The following is an 18,832-nucleotide window of genomic DNA, read 5'->3' on the forward strand; positions in this document are numbered from 1 at the left end:
AGTCCCAACCCCATGCCATAGGCAGAGAACTCACCTATTGGATTTTATTCACTACAAAGTGTTTTATTCCATCTTTGACTCCATACCTCAGTCCCACACTCTTGTCTTGTTTCACCAACAGACAAGAACCACTCTACTTCCTTCACAACAGGGCATCCAGCCCCTTAAACCTTTGCACAGCTGTTTTTCCTTTTCTCCCTCCAGGCCTTCCCACTGTCTAGAACAAGAGAGGGACAGTGGGATGCTGCTGGACACCCTTCTTTAGAATTCATCACTGGTCATCCTCAGTGCCCAAATGCTGCATCAGATGTACCTCTAGTCAGGACATCATGTTCTTCTGATCCCATGGGAAGTTTCATAAGTAAATGTGGAGGTATTTCACTCAATGCACCAGCCAGTACAAATATTATTATTTAGAACATGCAAAATCATTCATGTCCTTGACTGAAAATCAGAAAATGACATCTCCTGTAAGAAGGGAAAAGATTAAAAAAACACTGAAGCACAGGGCTGCAAGTACATGACAGTTTTGATTTTCAAGGACCTTAGCTGCCTTTGGTAATATATTACTGCATTCAACACCTGCAAGCTGTCCCTGCAGTAACCATGCTGTTATACATCTAAAACATCAGGTGTTGTGGTATGGGGACTATTTACTCAGTTTTCTTAGCAGCTGCTGAATGATCAGTACTCCTTGGTGTTACTGCAAAACAATGAGCATGAAGTGATAAAGTTACAGAAAAAACACGCTTTGTCACGTTAATGGTGTTTAAGGGATCCTGCAAGGATTATCCCAGTAGCCAAGGTGAGACATGTGGACAGACAAACACCCTTTGAGCAGTGAGCAAACACCTTTACTCACATTGTCAGCCATTTAAAACTCTGAAGGGACAGCAGGTGTGAAACAAAAGCAGAGCTAAATGCTGTATGTACTGGTGTGTGTTATACAACACACAGCCTATTGGCAGGCTGGCAGAATTAAGAGACTTGCATCCAAGCAGTATAATCCCACTATTTAATCCTGTGCATCTCAGCTTCCATGGGCTATCCTGGGGACTACTACTGTGACTGAACATTCTTACCTATATTTTAAAAACCTGTGTCAGCAGTGTGCTCTGCTTCCAGCAAGCCTGAAAGAAGGAAATAAAAGCCTCATTCAGATACTGAACTGAATGAGCAAGAGTGTTACGGTGAGAGAAATTTCAGTTCTTGTGTTCCTAAGGAACATCAGGAAGAACATCCTTTGAAGGGGTGATTTAGACATGAACCAGCCAACACCACACAAATCCCTCAGAGCAATCCATGCCCCAGCTGGATACAATATTAAAACAGAACACTCAAGGTAAGATAGTGGTTTCCAAAACCTTTTTCTCTGGTCTGATCATGCTGCAGAGCTGTGACGTCTCCTTGGGGAACTCCATGGCAGAAAGCAGCTGGGATTGCTGCTCCTCAGGACTGCAGGGAAATGGAAGAAAGCATTTGGTGCCTGGAAGAGCAACATACCATGGGCACAGAATGACAGTAGGGCATGGAAGTGGACATGCAGCTCTTATAGGATGTTAGAAACCTCTCACTTCTTCTTCAGGTCATGTGCAAGGGGTGGCTACTAGACAGTGAAAATCCACACAGGAGAAATTAATGCTGAGAACTTGATGTATAACATAAGACTGCTGTGACAAACAACCTCCCCATATTTCTGCCTAATACTATGAACTCCTTCCTCAATTACAAATATGCACACAGCTATAACAGAGAACAACAGGTTGCCTCAAAGACAACTCCCCCTCATTTTTGAATGAGGGGGTTGGAAAAACTCACATAAGTCTGCCTGAGTTTGTCTGTCATGGCAGCCTGTGCATGATTTCCAATCTGTCTCTTTAAATACCTTCTACTTCACAAGCTCTCAAAAACTCCAGGTCACCAGCAAAGCACAGTACTGAGAAATCAGATACTGAACTTCCAAGAGCAGCTACACCAAACATCCTTGAGCAAAGATGTCACAAAATACCTGTGCATATATTAGAGGATTTAATGAGCAAATGCACAAGGAGGCTGAAGAGATCAACAGTGGTGGAATTACTTGAATGAAGAGTGTATCTTCCCTCCCTCTCTCACACATGATCATGCCTGCCTATCCAATGCTGCTAAGAACACTGGGCTCCACCTGAGATGCCAAGACCATTCCTGGGATGAAGGGGCAAGTCCTTAGCCCAGAACTTCATGGGCTTTAATTTTGTGCATGTTGGTAGGAACTCCTTTCTCATCAAGCATGTTGGAGACAGTGAACCTTGGCTGAAATTTAATTCCATTAGAAATGCCCATAATAATAAAAAAAAAAAATAAAAAAAATAAAAAAAAAAAATCACCCAGGGATGTCTTTCTCATTAGATATTAAAAAATACACAGTCATGAAGTCAGAAGAGAAAAACCCCACAGAGGTGGTGAAGGAATCTGCGTATCAGATAAGCAATTTTTACTGCCGTCACTAGCAAAATAAAACTTACAACAGTTACCAGCTTTGAAGTTTAACTTTTACTTTAGGAGAAGAACAGTCTTCCTTTTTGTTCAGTATAAGGAAACAACATGCCTGAAAATGGGCTTGACTGTTGCAGCAACAGCTCCAGAGCCTGAAGCAGGGCACAATTGTAGGATCACTGTGCCTGACAAGTCAGAGCAGATTAGGACGGCATTCCATGGTCATCCATCCACACACCCTTCAGCATCCTCCATGCTACCCAAGGGCTGCCCACAAGCAACACACATGTGCAGAGACCCTAACATGGCATGTCACATCTTTTTCTTTTTACCCTCTGACAACGCACAGTGAAATCACTGTCCCTCCCACCAGCTCACACATGTGGACTTGCAGACATTGACCATTTCTAGTCTCCTGCCACATGCTCACAGGACTGTCAGGTACCTGTCCCCAAAAACCTGGGAGATGTTGGACCAAAGTACACTGCTTAAGCTTAAGATTACTAACTCCATAAAAACAGAGAATACTTGACAGAAACAGCACAGAACTGTTAAAGAAAATATCTAACTATCTAACCTGATTTGATTTCAACAGCTCAGTTATATATTGTCACAGGACATGGTCTTATCTACTTACTGTAGCTCAAGAGATAAAGATTGAGTTAAATGCAACTCAGCTGTAGACAAATTTGTAACAAGAGGAAAAAAACCCCCAAAATCATAGAGTCCCACCAATTTCTCAACGACTGTAAAAAAATCCCAATTTAAAAGCAAAGAACATGTTTTTCAGTCTCCCAAACTCCACGGGGTTGTAGACATAGTCTTTCTTGATGGTGTGGCACCAGAAATAGTAAATATTCTGTGGACAGGGCTGATGCCCATATTGAAACAAAGTAAGAACCTGAACAGATCACTACAGATATACCCTACAGCTTTACTATTTCTTCTCTTCTGGCACGGGCACATATGCAAACAGATTATAGAATGATCATAAGAACATCCTTTTCTTTCATACAAAAGAAACAATTTCTGCTGTTTATATGTCTGTTAGCAGTGAAAGAAAATAACAGAAAAGGAAAGGAAAGCACTCTACCAATTTAAATCTCCTCCCTATGGGCTACTTACAGTATCCATACACTTCCTCTTTTGAAGTCCTTCATTAAAAATTCTGCAAGAAAGCTTTCTTTAACACTCAGTTTCACACAATCCTTACAGAAGGAAGTTTTAATCCTAACTGAAAACAGCGTACACTTAATTTTTAGTGCCTCCTGTTCAGGTACACTCTTGGTAGGTAGTTCTATCTGATCCTTTCTCATACTCACACAGAAAGGACAGTTCTGACCTTTACTGACCACTGACAGCACTTAAGATGAAATACTTCTGACTTCTGGAGCTTTCAAAATGTCTCATTTAAACTAATTAACTTCACTACTCTCAGATTTTTCTTCTCAGGAGCCTTATGTGATGATGTTTCAAAACAACAGCAGGAAAAAGGCAGACAAGTGTAGAAACCAGGCTTTGAAACAGCTTCAGTGTAACAGTACCTTTAACACAGGGAGTATTACTCTGTACTTAGAGTGGAAGCTGTAAGAGACCTGCTCTGGAAGGGATGTCCTGGGTAGCTGAGTCTACTCTCCACCATTGTAATGGCTGCACGACACAATCCCTTTCAGATTTGCTAGCAATTAGCATCATTCACAGCACCAGCTCCCCATCTACTTCATTCATCTCTGTGCCAGTGCAGAACTGCACTTGGGTGGCAGCTAAAAGCCATTATACCCAGCTCAAAAGAGCCCTTCATGCAACACCAAACCACAGAGGTTTTTTTTCCCCATCATCCTACAGTGACAGATGAGTTCAGCTCCTAACTCTCTCTTAAACATCACAAGCCTGTCAAACTTTGCAACATATTTTATATTCCAGTGTAATCATGCATCTTTTGAACAGCTTTATCCCAGATCTGATCTTCCCTGCAGCCTACTCAATAGTTTCCCCATCACTGATGTATCTACAGCTGTGGCCAGTTCTCTGACTGAGAAGCAAATCTGATTAAGACCCCTAACAGCAAAATGTGAATGTTCACACCTAAAAGTTTGTAAGTTCTCACTATTTGGATAGTCTGTGTACTGGGAAGGTCTTTGTGTGCCACTAGGTCTGTGGGTCAGCCTTCTGCAGAGGGTGCAAATTACTCAGACTGCTGCTGGCATTTATGGATTGGCAGGTAGGAGATGACATTGTCAGCTGGTAGGATCTATAAACCTCATATAACTGGGACAGATTACTAGCAAGAAAAGCAAAGTAGATTTCTGCAGTCTGAAATAATTTCTATCAGGAACATCTAGCCCATAGTTTCCATCAGGAACACCTCTACACGGACTTCCTGAAAACTTAAGCAAAACTGCCCAATTTAATTGGTACATGTATAGTGGCTTTAATGAGAAACATGTCACTTTTCATTAGTTTAGAAACAATAAAAAACCTCAAACTCAGAGATTATAGAAAAACTTTTCCTTTTGGAAAAGCAAACCTTTTTAATGTCCTTTGCATCTTCTTTAGGTTGCTTTCACGGTTTAGTTAGAAGATTAGGCAATATTTTTTATCTAATCAAAAGCATTCCACAGGAAAGAAAAATGAGCACATTTAAACTCCATCACTAGCACATGAAATGAGGATTAAAGTATGACTAAGAGGTGAACAGAACCACTGTTTGTTTGGAGCAGAGATGTCCAAAACGTTACTTGTGTCTTGTGGTGTGGCTAGACCTCCAGATAAAATTCTATCAAGCTTGTCTGAGTACATTAACGCACATTTAATGCACTCACAGAGAACACAGGAGTGCAGAACAACAATCAAGAAAAGCTCTTATAAAGGAAGAGGTCAGCTGTTTATCTTGTTCATTTTGGAAAAATTAGATCAGTTGATGACAATCTCCTTTTAACTGGAACATTCCTTTGACAATCCTGCAATAGCTCAACATTTTTTTTCTCATTAAAAATAAATCTGACGTGCCAGGCCTGGCCTGCTACACTCAAATATTGCCTGAAAAAAATTATGAAAATAGCTTTATGTAAAGAAGAAGAAAAATAAAACCAGCCTCTACAACTGAAACCAAATTGACAATTTTGATTTAAAGAGTTCAAATTAATTTACTGTGAGTCTCCTCCTGATCCTGTGTCTCCTTCCTGCCTGCCTTCCTTCCTGTCCAAAATGAGCCTGTATTAAAAAGAACATAGCACAGTTTTTCTTGACCTGAGGTCTGAAACCAAAAGTTTTGTCTCTCCAGCCTAAAGCAAGACTGCACACATGTTCCCTCCTCATTTACCTACCTCCTTTTGCTTCCTTGCTCATGGTTCCCACAAGTAACATGACAAAAAAGTGAGTTTCTTTCACTGGATTGCAAAACACTGGGTGCGAGAAAACCCAGAGAAGGGCAACCAGGACAATAAGGCAAAACTAACACTGAAGAAGGAACTCAATCTCACCTAGAGGCCACTAAAAGCTGCCTAAAGGGCATCTGAGGATAATTTCTCACTTGCAAAGTGCCCTTGGAGCCTTGGGTCTGGCTGGTAGGAAATCCTGCAGGGACATCGACAGAAATTGGTTTTAGGCTATATAAATCTAGGGCCATTTAGCATTTCCTTTAAAATAAGCCTCCAGTCACAGTGTAGTATCAACTGAACAACTTCTGGCATCAGCAAATCCCCTCCAAAGCCCATCTTTTATCAGGGATCCTTGCTGAAACACTCATGGGAACGTGAGAAAGGCCAAACAAACCCAGGACATCCATTTTCCAAGTTTCTTCTTAGAGCAGTAGATGGGAAAGGTCAATTTAAGTTTCAACAAATTGCATCTGGAATTTTAATAGAAAATACGTTGATTAGATCACTTGGCCACCATCACTAGCATCAAGACCTCCCTAACACTCTACATGTGAAACTCAAATTGAAACAGAATAACTTAAAACCATTGTTTCTCTGTGTGAAAAACCTTTGTTTCTGTTCTAATTTTTTTAAGTTAATATATAGTCCTGTTCCTCCTCCTTTTGTGTTTTGAGCATTCACACTCCTCAGAAGGAGTTTTTATCCTATATAACAATACCTCCCTAGAAAAATAAAATAACAAAACCACTCTAACCACCTGGAAACCAACCATGTAACTTCAAAAAGCATAAATGCCTTTGCACTGTTCCTTATTATTTCCCTTGGGTATGCTACTGTAAAGTTAGAGTCAAATCTCTGTGACATTAACTTCAGTTTTAACCCCTTTTGCCATTCCTTTTTTATTCAAGTTACTTCACTTTACATTCCTCTCATTGAAAAGTGGTTACATCCAGGAGACTCCCAGGCAGGTCCAGAACAAGTTGGACCCCAGGAGCCTTTAGAAAACAAAAGATTAAATTATTGGTGTATTTTATATCTAGTCTGGAAAAAGGGCTTTTAGAAGCTGAGTACCAGTTTATTTTTAAGTTTTTGCAAGGGAAGTGGTCTTGCATCTTTCAGTCACAACCAAGGAAAAACTGAATGATTCACTTAGGGAAAAAAGAAGAGACAGAAGGAATTAATATCTGCAAACACATGTTATTCTTTCTGCCCTGTGGAATATGCAGTTATAGTAGTTTAACAACTTGCTTTTGAGGGTGGAACAACTAAAACTACAACCTTTCCACCAAAGCTTTCCTCCAAAACTGTTTCCTTGGAAGTGTACTCCTAGGCTGCAGGTTTCTCCACAGCTGGAAGCATGTTCCATCTTCCAGAGCAGGTTGGCAGAGGGTCATTTTTCTGAAAGTTCCTTCTTTAAGACTATTTTGTTCTTAAAGACTGACAGCTATTCATGCGCGGAAAGACAATTTGCTGGTGGCACTACCTTTTCAAAATGCAATTACAGGGAAGTAATGAAGTTTAGCAACACCTTAGCTGAATTCAATATCCTCTGTGCACTCAGGGGCAAAATCTGAAGTCAGGTTTCTCATGCATACGTGACACACCATAGTTGGTGGCTGTCTCCCAAAGAAACCTTAGCAGCTGAAAACACTGTGGTATTTAATTACCTGTGCAAGGAACTGGCAGGTTTTTAACCCCCTTTTTGTGATTTTTTTTTCCTCACTGTGATGGTACAATTTAATAAATTTAATGAAGCTATTTGAACTAAGTGCTTTTCATGTTCTGACTTCGCTAGTGGCACCCTTTTTCTATGCATTTTCTGTGCACTTTTCCTGTAGGAGTTTTTTTTCATTGTCTTACAGCACTGTGCTACCTAGAGAGCAGAAAATAGAGCAAAAATTCACAGACATCTCCAGGTAAGTTGTTTTGCACATTGTGTATATTAATAAATACACAGCTTAATTACTGCCACCCAACAGAGCACATACTCAAGAAGCAATGCAGCCAGAACAAAATACATGCAAGCAGAATCAAGAATGATGATGCAGAAATGCCACTACTTTCTGAGTGCCTCCTGTACCTCAGCCTCTTGTTTTTACTCTCCAAGAGGCACAGCTGCCTTTTCATGGTCTTTCCTTTCCTACTAAATTTACAAGCCATTTGCTTGCTGTGATCTGCTCCTACCTGTGAGGATTCTGGAAGTGGGTTCTTATCTGTGTATGTACAGACTGATTCAGCAGAGCCTGATCCCAGTGGAGGTGTCTGAGGTCTGCACGGTGCAGATGAGCACTACTTCTACCTTGCCTATCTGAAATTACAGCAAGCAACCAGAGGCACCGACCCTGGAATCCTCTCCTTCCTCTGCCTGCCTTACTGCAGAACCACTGCTCTGCTGTACTTCTCATTTTCAGGTGCTGATGCACGCTGGATCCTTGTGTCCCATTTGGTTTTGTTTCTGAATTGATAAGAGTCAGAATCAGAGTAGCACATTGTCTCTTAAACAGCACTTCCTGATGATTTCAGTGGAGGCTTCTGCATAAAAACTGATGAGAATAAAAACTCCACAGACAATACAAATGTGAACACTAGTCCTAAATAATCAAGTCAATTGTACGCAAGATACTGAACAACTCTTGCAAGGCAAGGCTTTTGTTGTCAAGTATAAATCAAAGAGATTAGCTAGTATGAAGTTATAATTTGTATTTGCTGTGCAGAAATGCTTTGTATTTCACTTCTCAACATATGGAAAGGAGAAGCAATTTTATAACAGAAAAACTTTCCTGTCCATTCAGAGTCTGGCAGGAGTCTTGTAGGTGTACGCAATAACCCAGAGCACATTTTTAGTGCCAGCTATATTTCACTTGGCGACTCTTTCAAATGACCAGTGCTATGTTGGCACCAGTGTTACCCCCAAAACAATCCAGGAACTCAGTTCATTGGAAGTTTCAGCCCATGACAATTATTTAGTGCAATATCCACACAAGATTTTAGTAGAGCCACCAGAACTTATGTCACACACCAGGCACATGGGACCCAATCTGCTCAGTCTTTAACTAAGTCCCATCAGTACTCTCTCTCTGGGACAGTATTAGGACTTGCTAATGCAAGTGTTAAGAACTTGCTGTATTAACTAGTATCTAGGGAGTTTTCCCACCTTCTCCTCCCCCTTTACATTCTGCCTATAAAACCCCACTATTAATAGCAAGGAGGAACAGTCAAGTGGTTACAAGACAAGAGTGGATCAGATTCTCATCATGCACCTTCATCCACTTCCAAAGGCTGACTATTCTTCACAAAGACATTTTAGACATGCACATATCAAAATAATTACCTGAAAAGTTATATTAATAGATTTAATGAAGAGCTATCAGAGAGATTTGAAAGGGTCCTAACAGTCACGATGAGTTGTACGTTGGCAGGGTTTTATGGAAAGAACAAAATGAGAGGCAGAAAAGGAACTGCTGATATTGTCTAGGCTGCCCACACTGTTGTACAGTGTGCCAAACTCTGTGGACTTTGCAGGTATATGACACCTTGGGGGAAAGTTTGTGGGTTTTCACACTAAAAGTCCTGCTTATGTGTGCACTAGAATTATTTATGGTGCTTCCTCCAACTACCAAGATAGTACTAGTGGGATTGCTGAGGCCCTTGGCAGTGGGACGAGACATCCCACTGAATGGAATTTAAAAGCTTGTCTAAATTGAAAAACTGGAAGTATTTATGAAAAGAGAGCAAAGACAGTGCACATTATTTATTTCAGAAATTAGTAAGTACTTGAGGGAGACAAATGACCATGGATGCTATAAAAATTAAAACTACTTTTCACCTGCTAGTGTCACCATACCTTTAGAATATCCAGATGCTACTTTCCCAGAAAACTGCCTTTTTTAATCATACCATTCAATCCCAGCAGAGCTTGATCCAAAGAATATTGCAATGGCCTCCCCAAGTCTTAAATCCATCCTTTGAAGCTGGTGTAGCTCAGAGCTCCTTCAAGTTCAGATCTAAGCCAAGTCCAGATCACACTAATATCATACGTAGAGCAGGAAATTCTGTCTGCACTGGGATTCCAAAAAATGTTAGCATTTTGCATAACTCACTATAAAAATTAGGCACCACAGATTGTTATGATGCATTAGTGTGGGAAAAAGATCCTTAGGTTGCCTTCTCTCATATACTCCGGAGAGCTGAAAAAGTTTGAGCAGTAAACTCAGCTGAGATGAACTCTTATTTATTTCACACTATTTTTTTCTCCCATAACTGTACCCCCCCTTTTTTTTCCCCCAAAAATTCCAGTTTTCCACTTTTTCCATGAGTATCTTTTCAGTAACCTGTTACAGAAATATATTACAACATGTTATCCCAGAATCCTACACAATATGCCACCACAGAGAGCAAGCAGTCACTAATACTAAATACTGAACAGACTTTGAGCTGTGGATATGCCCGAGCGACTTGATGAAGGCTTGGATCTTGCTAAAAGGCAGCTGAGAGAAACTGATGGTCCATTTTTAAGTGTTCTAAAACTAAACAGGAGATTCTTCGTTTAGCAAGGAACCCTAGGGTTTAGTCCCATCCAGATGTTCATAGTACACTACATTTCTGAGGGTCCCACAGATATCAGAAGCATGGGGAGCAAAAGGGAGGGAGAGAAGGCGAGATGCCTGCTGAGCATACACACAAAAATAAGAAAAACACTGGCTGAGTTCCAGAAATTAAGATCGGGGCCCCACTGAAGTAGGGAGGAGCTTTGTCACCAGGGAAACAGAATTTTACCCAACGTGAACAATATTCTGGGAATACCCTCCCCTCCAGACACACTGTGGGAGGTCTTCTGGCTCTGAATAATCATTGGAAACACAGAAAGGGAAATTAAACCCAAACCAAGACAACAATACCAGAATGATTAATCAAGAGACAAAAAAGAACGTGACAACAATGAAGTGAAAAGTGTTGCAGAAGTGGGTGGAAAGAAGGTGGCAAGTCCTTTACCTCTTGGACCACTGAGCTTTGTGAGGAACAAGGGAGGATGGAAGGATTTGTGGTGCTGGGTGCAGGAGGCCACATCAAGGCTGCACTGGAGTCTTGGAGTCTGCAGAGATTCAATAACAAGGGAGAAAAAACCTCTAGTGCAGATTCAGCCTTGGAGTAGCCCATTAGTAATGCTATATAAAGAGGCCAGAACCTAGCAACTTCAGCAAAGATTCCTAGGAGCAATCAGCGTCATCACTTCCAAATTCCCAGGCAGGCTAGTTCACAGAAAGGGCACACTCAGCAAGCTCTGCAGTTCTGCAACTGAGCATTCTGGATATGAGAAATACAATAAACAGACACAATGCCTATAAAGTTCCATCTCCTCTGACAGCTATGACCCAGTTATTTAGCCTACAGTTGCCCTCTGATTTAGTTAGCATTTGGATTCATACCACAACTATATTTAAGGTCCTGGATGTTTCCCTTCTCACTGCCTTATGAGTTCAGGTTACCCACAATGGCAAGTTCTACCTTTTAGACTGCCTGAACCCTTCAAATTCACTTGAGGCAACTAGAGAGTCAAATTCCCTAAATCTCAGGGAATCTGAGATTCCTGAGAATCTGCTGAATTTCAGCCTCTAACTCCCAACCAAAGACCTCTTCTTTGCTGCAGCTCTGCTGCAAAACGGGACTAAGTGGCTTTTCTGGGAACTACTGCAAAACACAACATGCTGGATGTGGTGATGACTGCAGGGAAACTTGCACATCCATCACTGACAAGCATTCAAGTATTGCATTGCCCTTTAGATGAGAAATCCAGATGAACATGCATGTCTACACATCAATGATGAATGAATGACAGCAGCTAACTAAGCATTAAACCAAGTTTCCCTGAGTGACTGTGTGACAACCACAGCACAGGCAGGCTTTTGGAAGGTCCCAAGGTGCTTTGAGCTTTCCTCAGGTCTTCCTTCCTCTCAAAACAACTGGAATTCCTCCTTTCCCACCCACACCTCTGAAGGTGTGAGGTTCACAACCTTTACAGAGCTTGGGCTGTCTGCCAGTTTTCTCTCATATAACCAGGAAAAAACCCTCTTCACAGTCATTCTCTGGGCATGGCCAGTCTCCTCAGGTGATGAAGATCTTATGCTCCGTAGAGTTTGCTGTCTGGGTGCCTGGTCTTGGTGCAAGTTCCTTGTCTGTGGGCTCTGCTGACAGTCCTCGAGATTGTCCCATCTTCAGGTCGACTGTCAATATTACCAAAGGTAAAAGGAAAAATGGAGGGTAGGGTGGAAAACAAAGGGCACCAAAATCAAGCATCTTTGTAGGCCTTGCAGTATTTTGCTGGCTTGAGCAAGCTTTTCACTCAGTTACTTAACTTAGCTGGCAACTTGGAAAATGAATTAAAAATGTGTTTGTTCCTTCTGCCAACTCTTGAAACAAATCTGGATGGAAGAGAGTGCCTGGAGAGTTACTGAGCTCTTGGGCTCCCTGGCAGCCTCAACACCATTGTTACCCCTGGTGAGAAACCAGAAGAGCTGCTTCTCAGCCTGACAAGATCCTGGGATGAAAAGCACAGAGTGCCCCTTGTGCTGGGCTTTGGAGCAGGCTGCTGGCTTTCCCCAGCATGTGTCATGCAGCTGTGGGTGTAAGGGGCACCCTACAGCCCTCCTTCCCAGCCTTAACAGTGTGGATCTTGCAGAGAACTGCGGGGCAAGGACCATTACCTGTGAGAGGATCTACTTGCTTCTGGAGTGCTAAAGGACAGAGCAGAGACCAGCATTTAGCCCAGTCTTCATTACACTGTGGTGCCATCTTTCCTTTGTTTTTTAAATCAGCCTCAAATCCATTTAAAAACAATTACTGGAAGGAACAAAATTCTATCTTTTTCTGAACAGCCCTTGCCAGTACTCAAGGAGACTTGAGGAAACTGAATGCCTCCAGCTGGAAGACTGGCCATGGAAGATGGCTGGGATTAAAACCTTGCTGTTCACCCCTGGCAAGATTCAGAATTTAGACCATAAAAAAAACAAACCTGAAATACACAAAACAGAATGTAAAAATCCCTTTCTGAGTCACCTGTATATGAGGTTTATTCAGTATCCAGTGTTTCTATAAGTTATTTTCCCTTCCATGACACTGGCTACAACATGAGAGAAAACAGGATTATCAAGACTCTCCACAGAGTAAGAGGAGTAATGTAAAATGATTTCAGCCTAGTGCCACCATGTCTATCATACCTTTTACAGATAATATTATTACTTATCTTCTTTTTCATGCTCAGGCCCACAGCAGTACCTAGAAAATGTACATTTTTTCCAGAATCTACTCTATAGAGTGTATTCTATACACAAAACTGTATTTTATCACATTCTTCTACCTCCCTTCAAGTATATCTGATGATTTTCTACAACAGTCTTGTCAATACACCAACTGGTATCAAACAGGTACGTATTTTCTACTGATCTATTTTACCTAAAAAAGAGAATTTTAGACTAGCACTCAAAATGAGAATTTTATACTCCTCACTCAAAACAGCTGACAACATTCCTTTTAAACTGTCAGAAGCAGATTTTCAACAGAGAACATAATTTTTAAGAACAGAAAGACATGCAGACATTTTGAGAATTTCTTGTTCAAATGGTACTGCTTACACACCTTACACAAGTAAAAAACTAAAGACACTGAAAGCACATAAAATTCTCCTTTTGTTTTTGTACAAATCGTCTGCATTGTTTAATTGTACTCAGGCTTTCAAGTACAGGAACTCTGACCCTCAGTCCAGCACAGCAGAACACATGATAATTACATTTACTCACCCTGTAGATTCCTGCTGGGTTTAAAATAAGGCCATTTCTCCAGTGAAAAGCACTCAAGGGCTGCTCACTGGAGATGGGTTTGTGGTTGGGGTTTCTAGACATTTATTTCAGGGCAAATCCTGCCAGAAATTGGCACTTACTGCTTGTTGTGAAGTTACTCTCGCCAGCCTGGGGAAAGGAGTCTACATCTTGGATGACTTGCAGCACTCCCACGGTCCGGGCTGGGGGATCCAGGGCCACCGAGCTCTCGTTCACCGTTATGTCACTGGCGCCCGTGATCTGGTTGGTCGGGGGTCCTCCTATGGATGCGTCCAAGTCTGGAGGTATATCATCCATGCAATCTGCATTGGGCTAATGGGAAGAAAAAGGAGAAAATCAAGCTCCTATCTGATAAAAAAAGATTCAATTTACTTCTTACTTCTTCTTCAGATTTTATTGCTTTATTTCAGTATTGAAAATGACAACATATAATGAATAAACACATGGAGTTTGTCGTTGTGTACTTATTACAATCTGTTGGAAGAGAGACCCAAAGTATGCCATGGAAATACTGAGTATTAAACAATGTCACCTACAATTGCTAAACATTCTTATTTATACTTTCAAAAGGGTTTGGGAATGTGCATATTAAAAAAGTAACTCACTTATTGGTATGATCTGCTCAATGTAGGCAGATTGCTGAATCAAATCACAAATGTAAACAGAGACAGGAGCTGAAGGAGAATGATTATCTTTTCCTGAAATATACATTTTACATAGCCAGTATCTGAGCTTACAGGAATAAGTATTCAAGAAGAACTGCCTGTGGGTCCATCTATGTGTGTGGTGCAAAACTAGAAGCTCAAGCTGTTTATAAGACAAGTTTCCAAACATCAAAAGCTCATTTCCTTTGCTAATACTATATTTCCTACAAAATACAATTACGAGAAAACAAACAGACAATAATGGGAAACTGAAGAGCATTATTTGATTCACAGTCTTTCTTGCTGTGTGAACCAAGACCAGTGACAGAGAAACATAGCAAGACTGAGCTGCAATATGCAGAGGCCTGGTTAAATTGGGAAATGTTGATTTGTTTCCATTTATCTTTATTCTCCAGGAGCCAGACAGCTAATCTGGATCGGCCACTTAGGTTTCCTCTAACTTGAGGGGTTTGAGACATTTTTGGTGTGTGATTCACCCCCCAGCCCCAGGTATGAATTGCTCCCTCTGCCTTCCCTCTGCTCAGCACTAAGCAGAGACAGGGCTTAAGCTGCCAGGCTAGAAACCTGACATTCAGATGGCCAGTGTCGGGGGAGGTGTGGTGCATCTGAGTTTTTTTTCCTATGCTTGGTTGTCTCACATGCCAAGGCACTTAGGCAAGTAGTGAGATTTTCCAATCTCCAACAGCAGACACCACGAAACTAAGCAAAATATGAGACAGCAAAGGCTTAAAGAGAGATTTAACTTTAAGCACAAGAGAAATCCCCTTGATTCAAGCAGAGAAGGTTACCATATGTTTACTTTTTTTTTTTCCAGAATCAGGAACTTAGCATGTTTTCTCTTTTTCCACACGTTCCCTGTCTGATTGTTGTCACCTCTTAAGTATTTTTTTTCACAAGTGTTCCTAATGAAAAAGACGGGCAATTTAAGCAGTCTTGTATCCACAAACTGAAGTTTGGAATGAAAACTTGAATTGTTGCTGTCTGGCTCCAGTCTAATCCACAAGCCGCAAGAATGCCTCAGATTTGGGATAAAAAAGGCACATTCTATACCAGGTTTTAATGAAACTCATTGAATCTGTACTTTTCCAAATGAAGTACCAGTCATTTATCTGTAGGACAGGGATCCAAAATTATCCCATAGATCTATCACTCCTTCCCTCTCTCTTAGCTATTATAAAATAATATTTTCAGAATTTCATTTTTAATTAAATTTACCTTTGATGGCACTACATATTAAAAACAAGAGGCTTATTTTTCCTTTCTCCTATAGGAAAAAATATTTCAGTTTTTCAGGGGATCAGTTGTCTGTTCTTTTCTTTGATTCTAGTTATTCCTAGAATGGGGTTTTATCACAAACTTTTAAACCTTTTAAAGAGGGGGACTATAATTGAAAACATTAAAGATGTAAAAATAATATTGCTTGATACAATTAATCCCTTTGCTCCTGAATCATTTTAATTGAAAAAAATGCCCAAAACTAAGCAGCATGCTATAAAACTAATTGTGTGAAATACTGATCAGAAAAAAAACCCCCAAACCATTATGGCTTTGGCTGCCAGAGTGACCCAGATACAGTTGCTAAGTTTAATTATATTGGTTTCACTTGTGCCCTGCATGCAAGTGCTTTGAGAGCACAATTCCACTAAAGTCAAGGGAAAGCTTTGTATTGGCTTCTGAGGGCTTGGCTAAGGCTCTTAGTGAATAGCTTCAAGTCATACAATCTGCTGCCAAAAATGCAGCTGACAGCATATCCAGCAGATGTTTGCAGAAAAGGGGGAGAAGCAGAGGGAAAGTATTTTACACTATATGATTGTCTCAATAGCAACGTAGCTCTTTGAAAGTGAAAGACACTTTCATTGGTAATCCATTTCAAATATTGCAGGTGTAGCCTGAGCTGGTTTTGCCAGCAAAGAGTGGAAAAGGTCAGGCTAACCATTTGCTGGTAGAGAGTTAGTTAATAATCCTCTGGAGCTGCAGGGTGCCAGGGAGAAAAGTGGAGGTGTTGGGGCGCTCAGTGACTGTGAAAATGAGTGCAGGAGTTTTGGTGCCTCATGGCTGCCTGGGGAATCTGAGCTTAGGGTAGATAATATTTTAAGTCTCTATTACTTAAAGTAAATGCAGAGTTTAGTTGTGAATTGAATCAGAACATTTAGATATTTGGGGTTTAAGCAATCCTTTCCTGGAAAATCTGAAGTTTTCTTGCTAAATGAAGCACTGCATCAGCTCTCAATATACTGAAGGCAAACATACATGCTTAGCAGAAAAAGTAACCAAACTTTTTTGATGCATTACCCTAGCTACAATGCCCTGCTGCTTTTTCCCCTTTGCATGTTTTTCAGTTTGGATTATATTAGGTTGATTAGCATATCTGCCTGCTTCCTAGACCCCATGAAACTAAGTTCTCTGAGAATGGCTGTACCAGCTCCCCAATATGTTCACATGAGCTGTTTTAGTTCATATAGCTTTTTCAAATGTGAACGGTGCATCACTGACTGAAATTTGGGGGGCTGTTTACAGCACCTGTTAATGCATCATCTGAGGTGTTTCAGTATTGAACTTCACAGCCTTGCACAGTGGGGGAGAGTGACTCACTCCTTCCTGGTGAAGTCTCTGAACTCCGTGATAGCTCCAGTTGGGAAACTGTATGACAGACAGGGCATACACTATCTGAATGCAAACATGCTGCTTAGAAAGATCAATTACTTTGGCAGTTTCTAACCACATTTGAATGTTCCAAATAACAAAGAGCTTAACAATTTCTTGTATATCATGTGTTCCACCACATGCTTAGTAACTGGGAGAAATGGCTCTTAACTGGAATTAGGAGTACAGATCTTGCTTCAGATAGCCTTTAAGAGAAATCTGACAGAAAAAGGACTTGCTTCCCCAGAATGAGCAATTAGTTGTCTTTGATGAATATAGCAGAGAAAATTCTATTTGCAGACTTTCTGCTTTCAGATTTGAACTGAGGGCATGATTAAAAAAGTAAATCCAGTCCTGAAAGCTATGTAAAAGATTCTATAAATCCACCAAAACACCAGTGAACAATCTTCTGCTCCACCAAGCAGGCAGCCACAGACTCACAAATCCCAACACCCAACCAACTTCCATACTCACACTCTTCCTTGCTAATACAAGCGGGGTGCAGGACAGAGGTAGAGTCAGACATTTCCAACTGTACTTCCCTTAATAAATCAATTAATTATTCAATAATATGGCAAAAAGAGCAAGATGGGAACAGACAGGCAAAGGCTAGGGATGTACTCAGGTGACTGGTGTTTCTCTTCTGCCCTGATGGGCTGCTCTGCAAGGCTTACCGGAATCCCTAGAGCTTTTAGAATATTCATTTTACACATCGGGCAGGTACGATGGTCTAGCAGCCAGGGGTCTACACAGGACTTGTGGAAAAGATGCCTGCAATGAAAACCAGGATATCTTAATTCAAATGCACCACAGCACAATTTACCACTTAGTACCAGATGATTCTGAATTCCTCTAAGTGAGAGCATTTCAACTGGTGCAGTTTGTGACCTCTGCAAGGACTGCAGAACTAGGTCCTACGTACACAAGGCTAGAATGATCCCTGTAGCAACTCAAGCACACGTGCACATTTCAATGCGTTTGGAATAGAAGACATACATATTTAAAGACTTTGGGAAAATACACAAAATGCATTAGCAAACCCCAATTCTTTAAATGTTAAAGGCTGTCAGTAAACAAAAGCTGCTTGCTGGTAAAGATAAAAATCATTTTAGTTTTTCTTAATAGTTCTACAGACAAACCTGATTACATGCAATTTAAATGTGAAACCATTGAGGGTCTAGTATTTTTCAGGATAGAGGCATAAAGAAATAAATTGAATTAGAAAAATGAGTACAATGTTTTTAAAAATATTCTCTCTGACTTCCCTGGTCTTTAGAAGCTTCTCATCACAGAGAGCTCCTACACAATTCCCTGAAGAAATTGTTGCTAATCCTGTTCTGAGTCTGAAGCAACCACCAAGCTACTACCTGAGCCCTGTAGCTACTGGGCACCACTTTTCCTAGACATTAATCAGGTGGAGGAACTGAAAGTTTCTTGTTTAGCTTTGCCTTTAACAAACTGATAATGCCTGCAGAGATCTTTAATGTGTGTACCTGACTGGCAGACTGCATTCTCTCTGGAGAGCATATTCTGTTACTAGGAATACTAGGAAATATTTCTTAACCCAAAGAGTGGTCAGGCATTGGAACAGGCTGCCCAGGGAAGTGGCATCTGGAGGTATTTAAGATGTGTAGATGTGGCAGCTGGGGATATGCTTTACTGGTGGGCTTGGCAGTGCTGGTCTATTGTTAGACTTGAAACACCGCAATATCTGTATGATCCTAAGGCTTTGCTTGGAGCACAGCACATACCAGTCTCTACAAGGAAATGCAATCTCTGAGAAAGCCAGAGTCACCTAATGTACCAAAGTAACTCTAAATATTTAACTGCTACTTAT

General features: G+C 40.9%; 1 protein-coding gene across 1 annotated transcript in view; it reads right to left on the reverse strand.

Moving 5' to 3' along the window:
* The window catches only part of RNF150 (ring finger protein 150), a gene marked incomplete at its 5' end in the record, with an annotated part of 109,726 nt that overhangs the window by 13,475 nt on the left and 77,419 nt on the right, over window positions 1-18,832 (reverse strand). Inside the window, 2 exons of the mRNA XM_083861003.1 lie at window positions 13,789-13,999; window positions 17,670-17,766. Coding sequence (XP_083717129.1) covers window positions 13,789-13,999; window positions 17,670-17,766 — 308 coding nt within the window. The remainder of the gene's footprint in view (window positions 1-13,788; window positions 14,000-17,669; window positions 17,767-18,832) is intronic.

The sequence above is a fragment of the Zosterops lateralis genome, assembly GCF_965231275.1.
Source record: "Zosterops lateralis genome assembly, chromosome: 5".
In the NCBI taxonomy this organism is placed as follows: Eukaryota; Metazoa; Chordata; class Aves; order Passeriformes; family Zosteropidae; genus Zosterops; species Zosterops lateralis.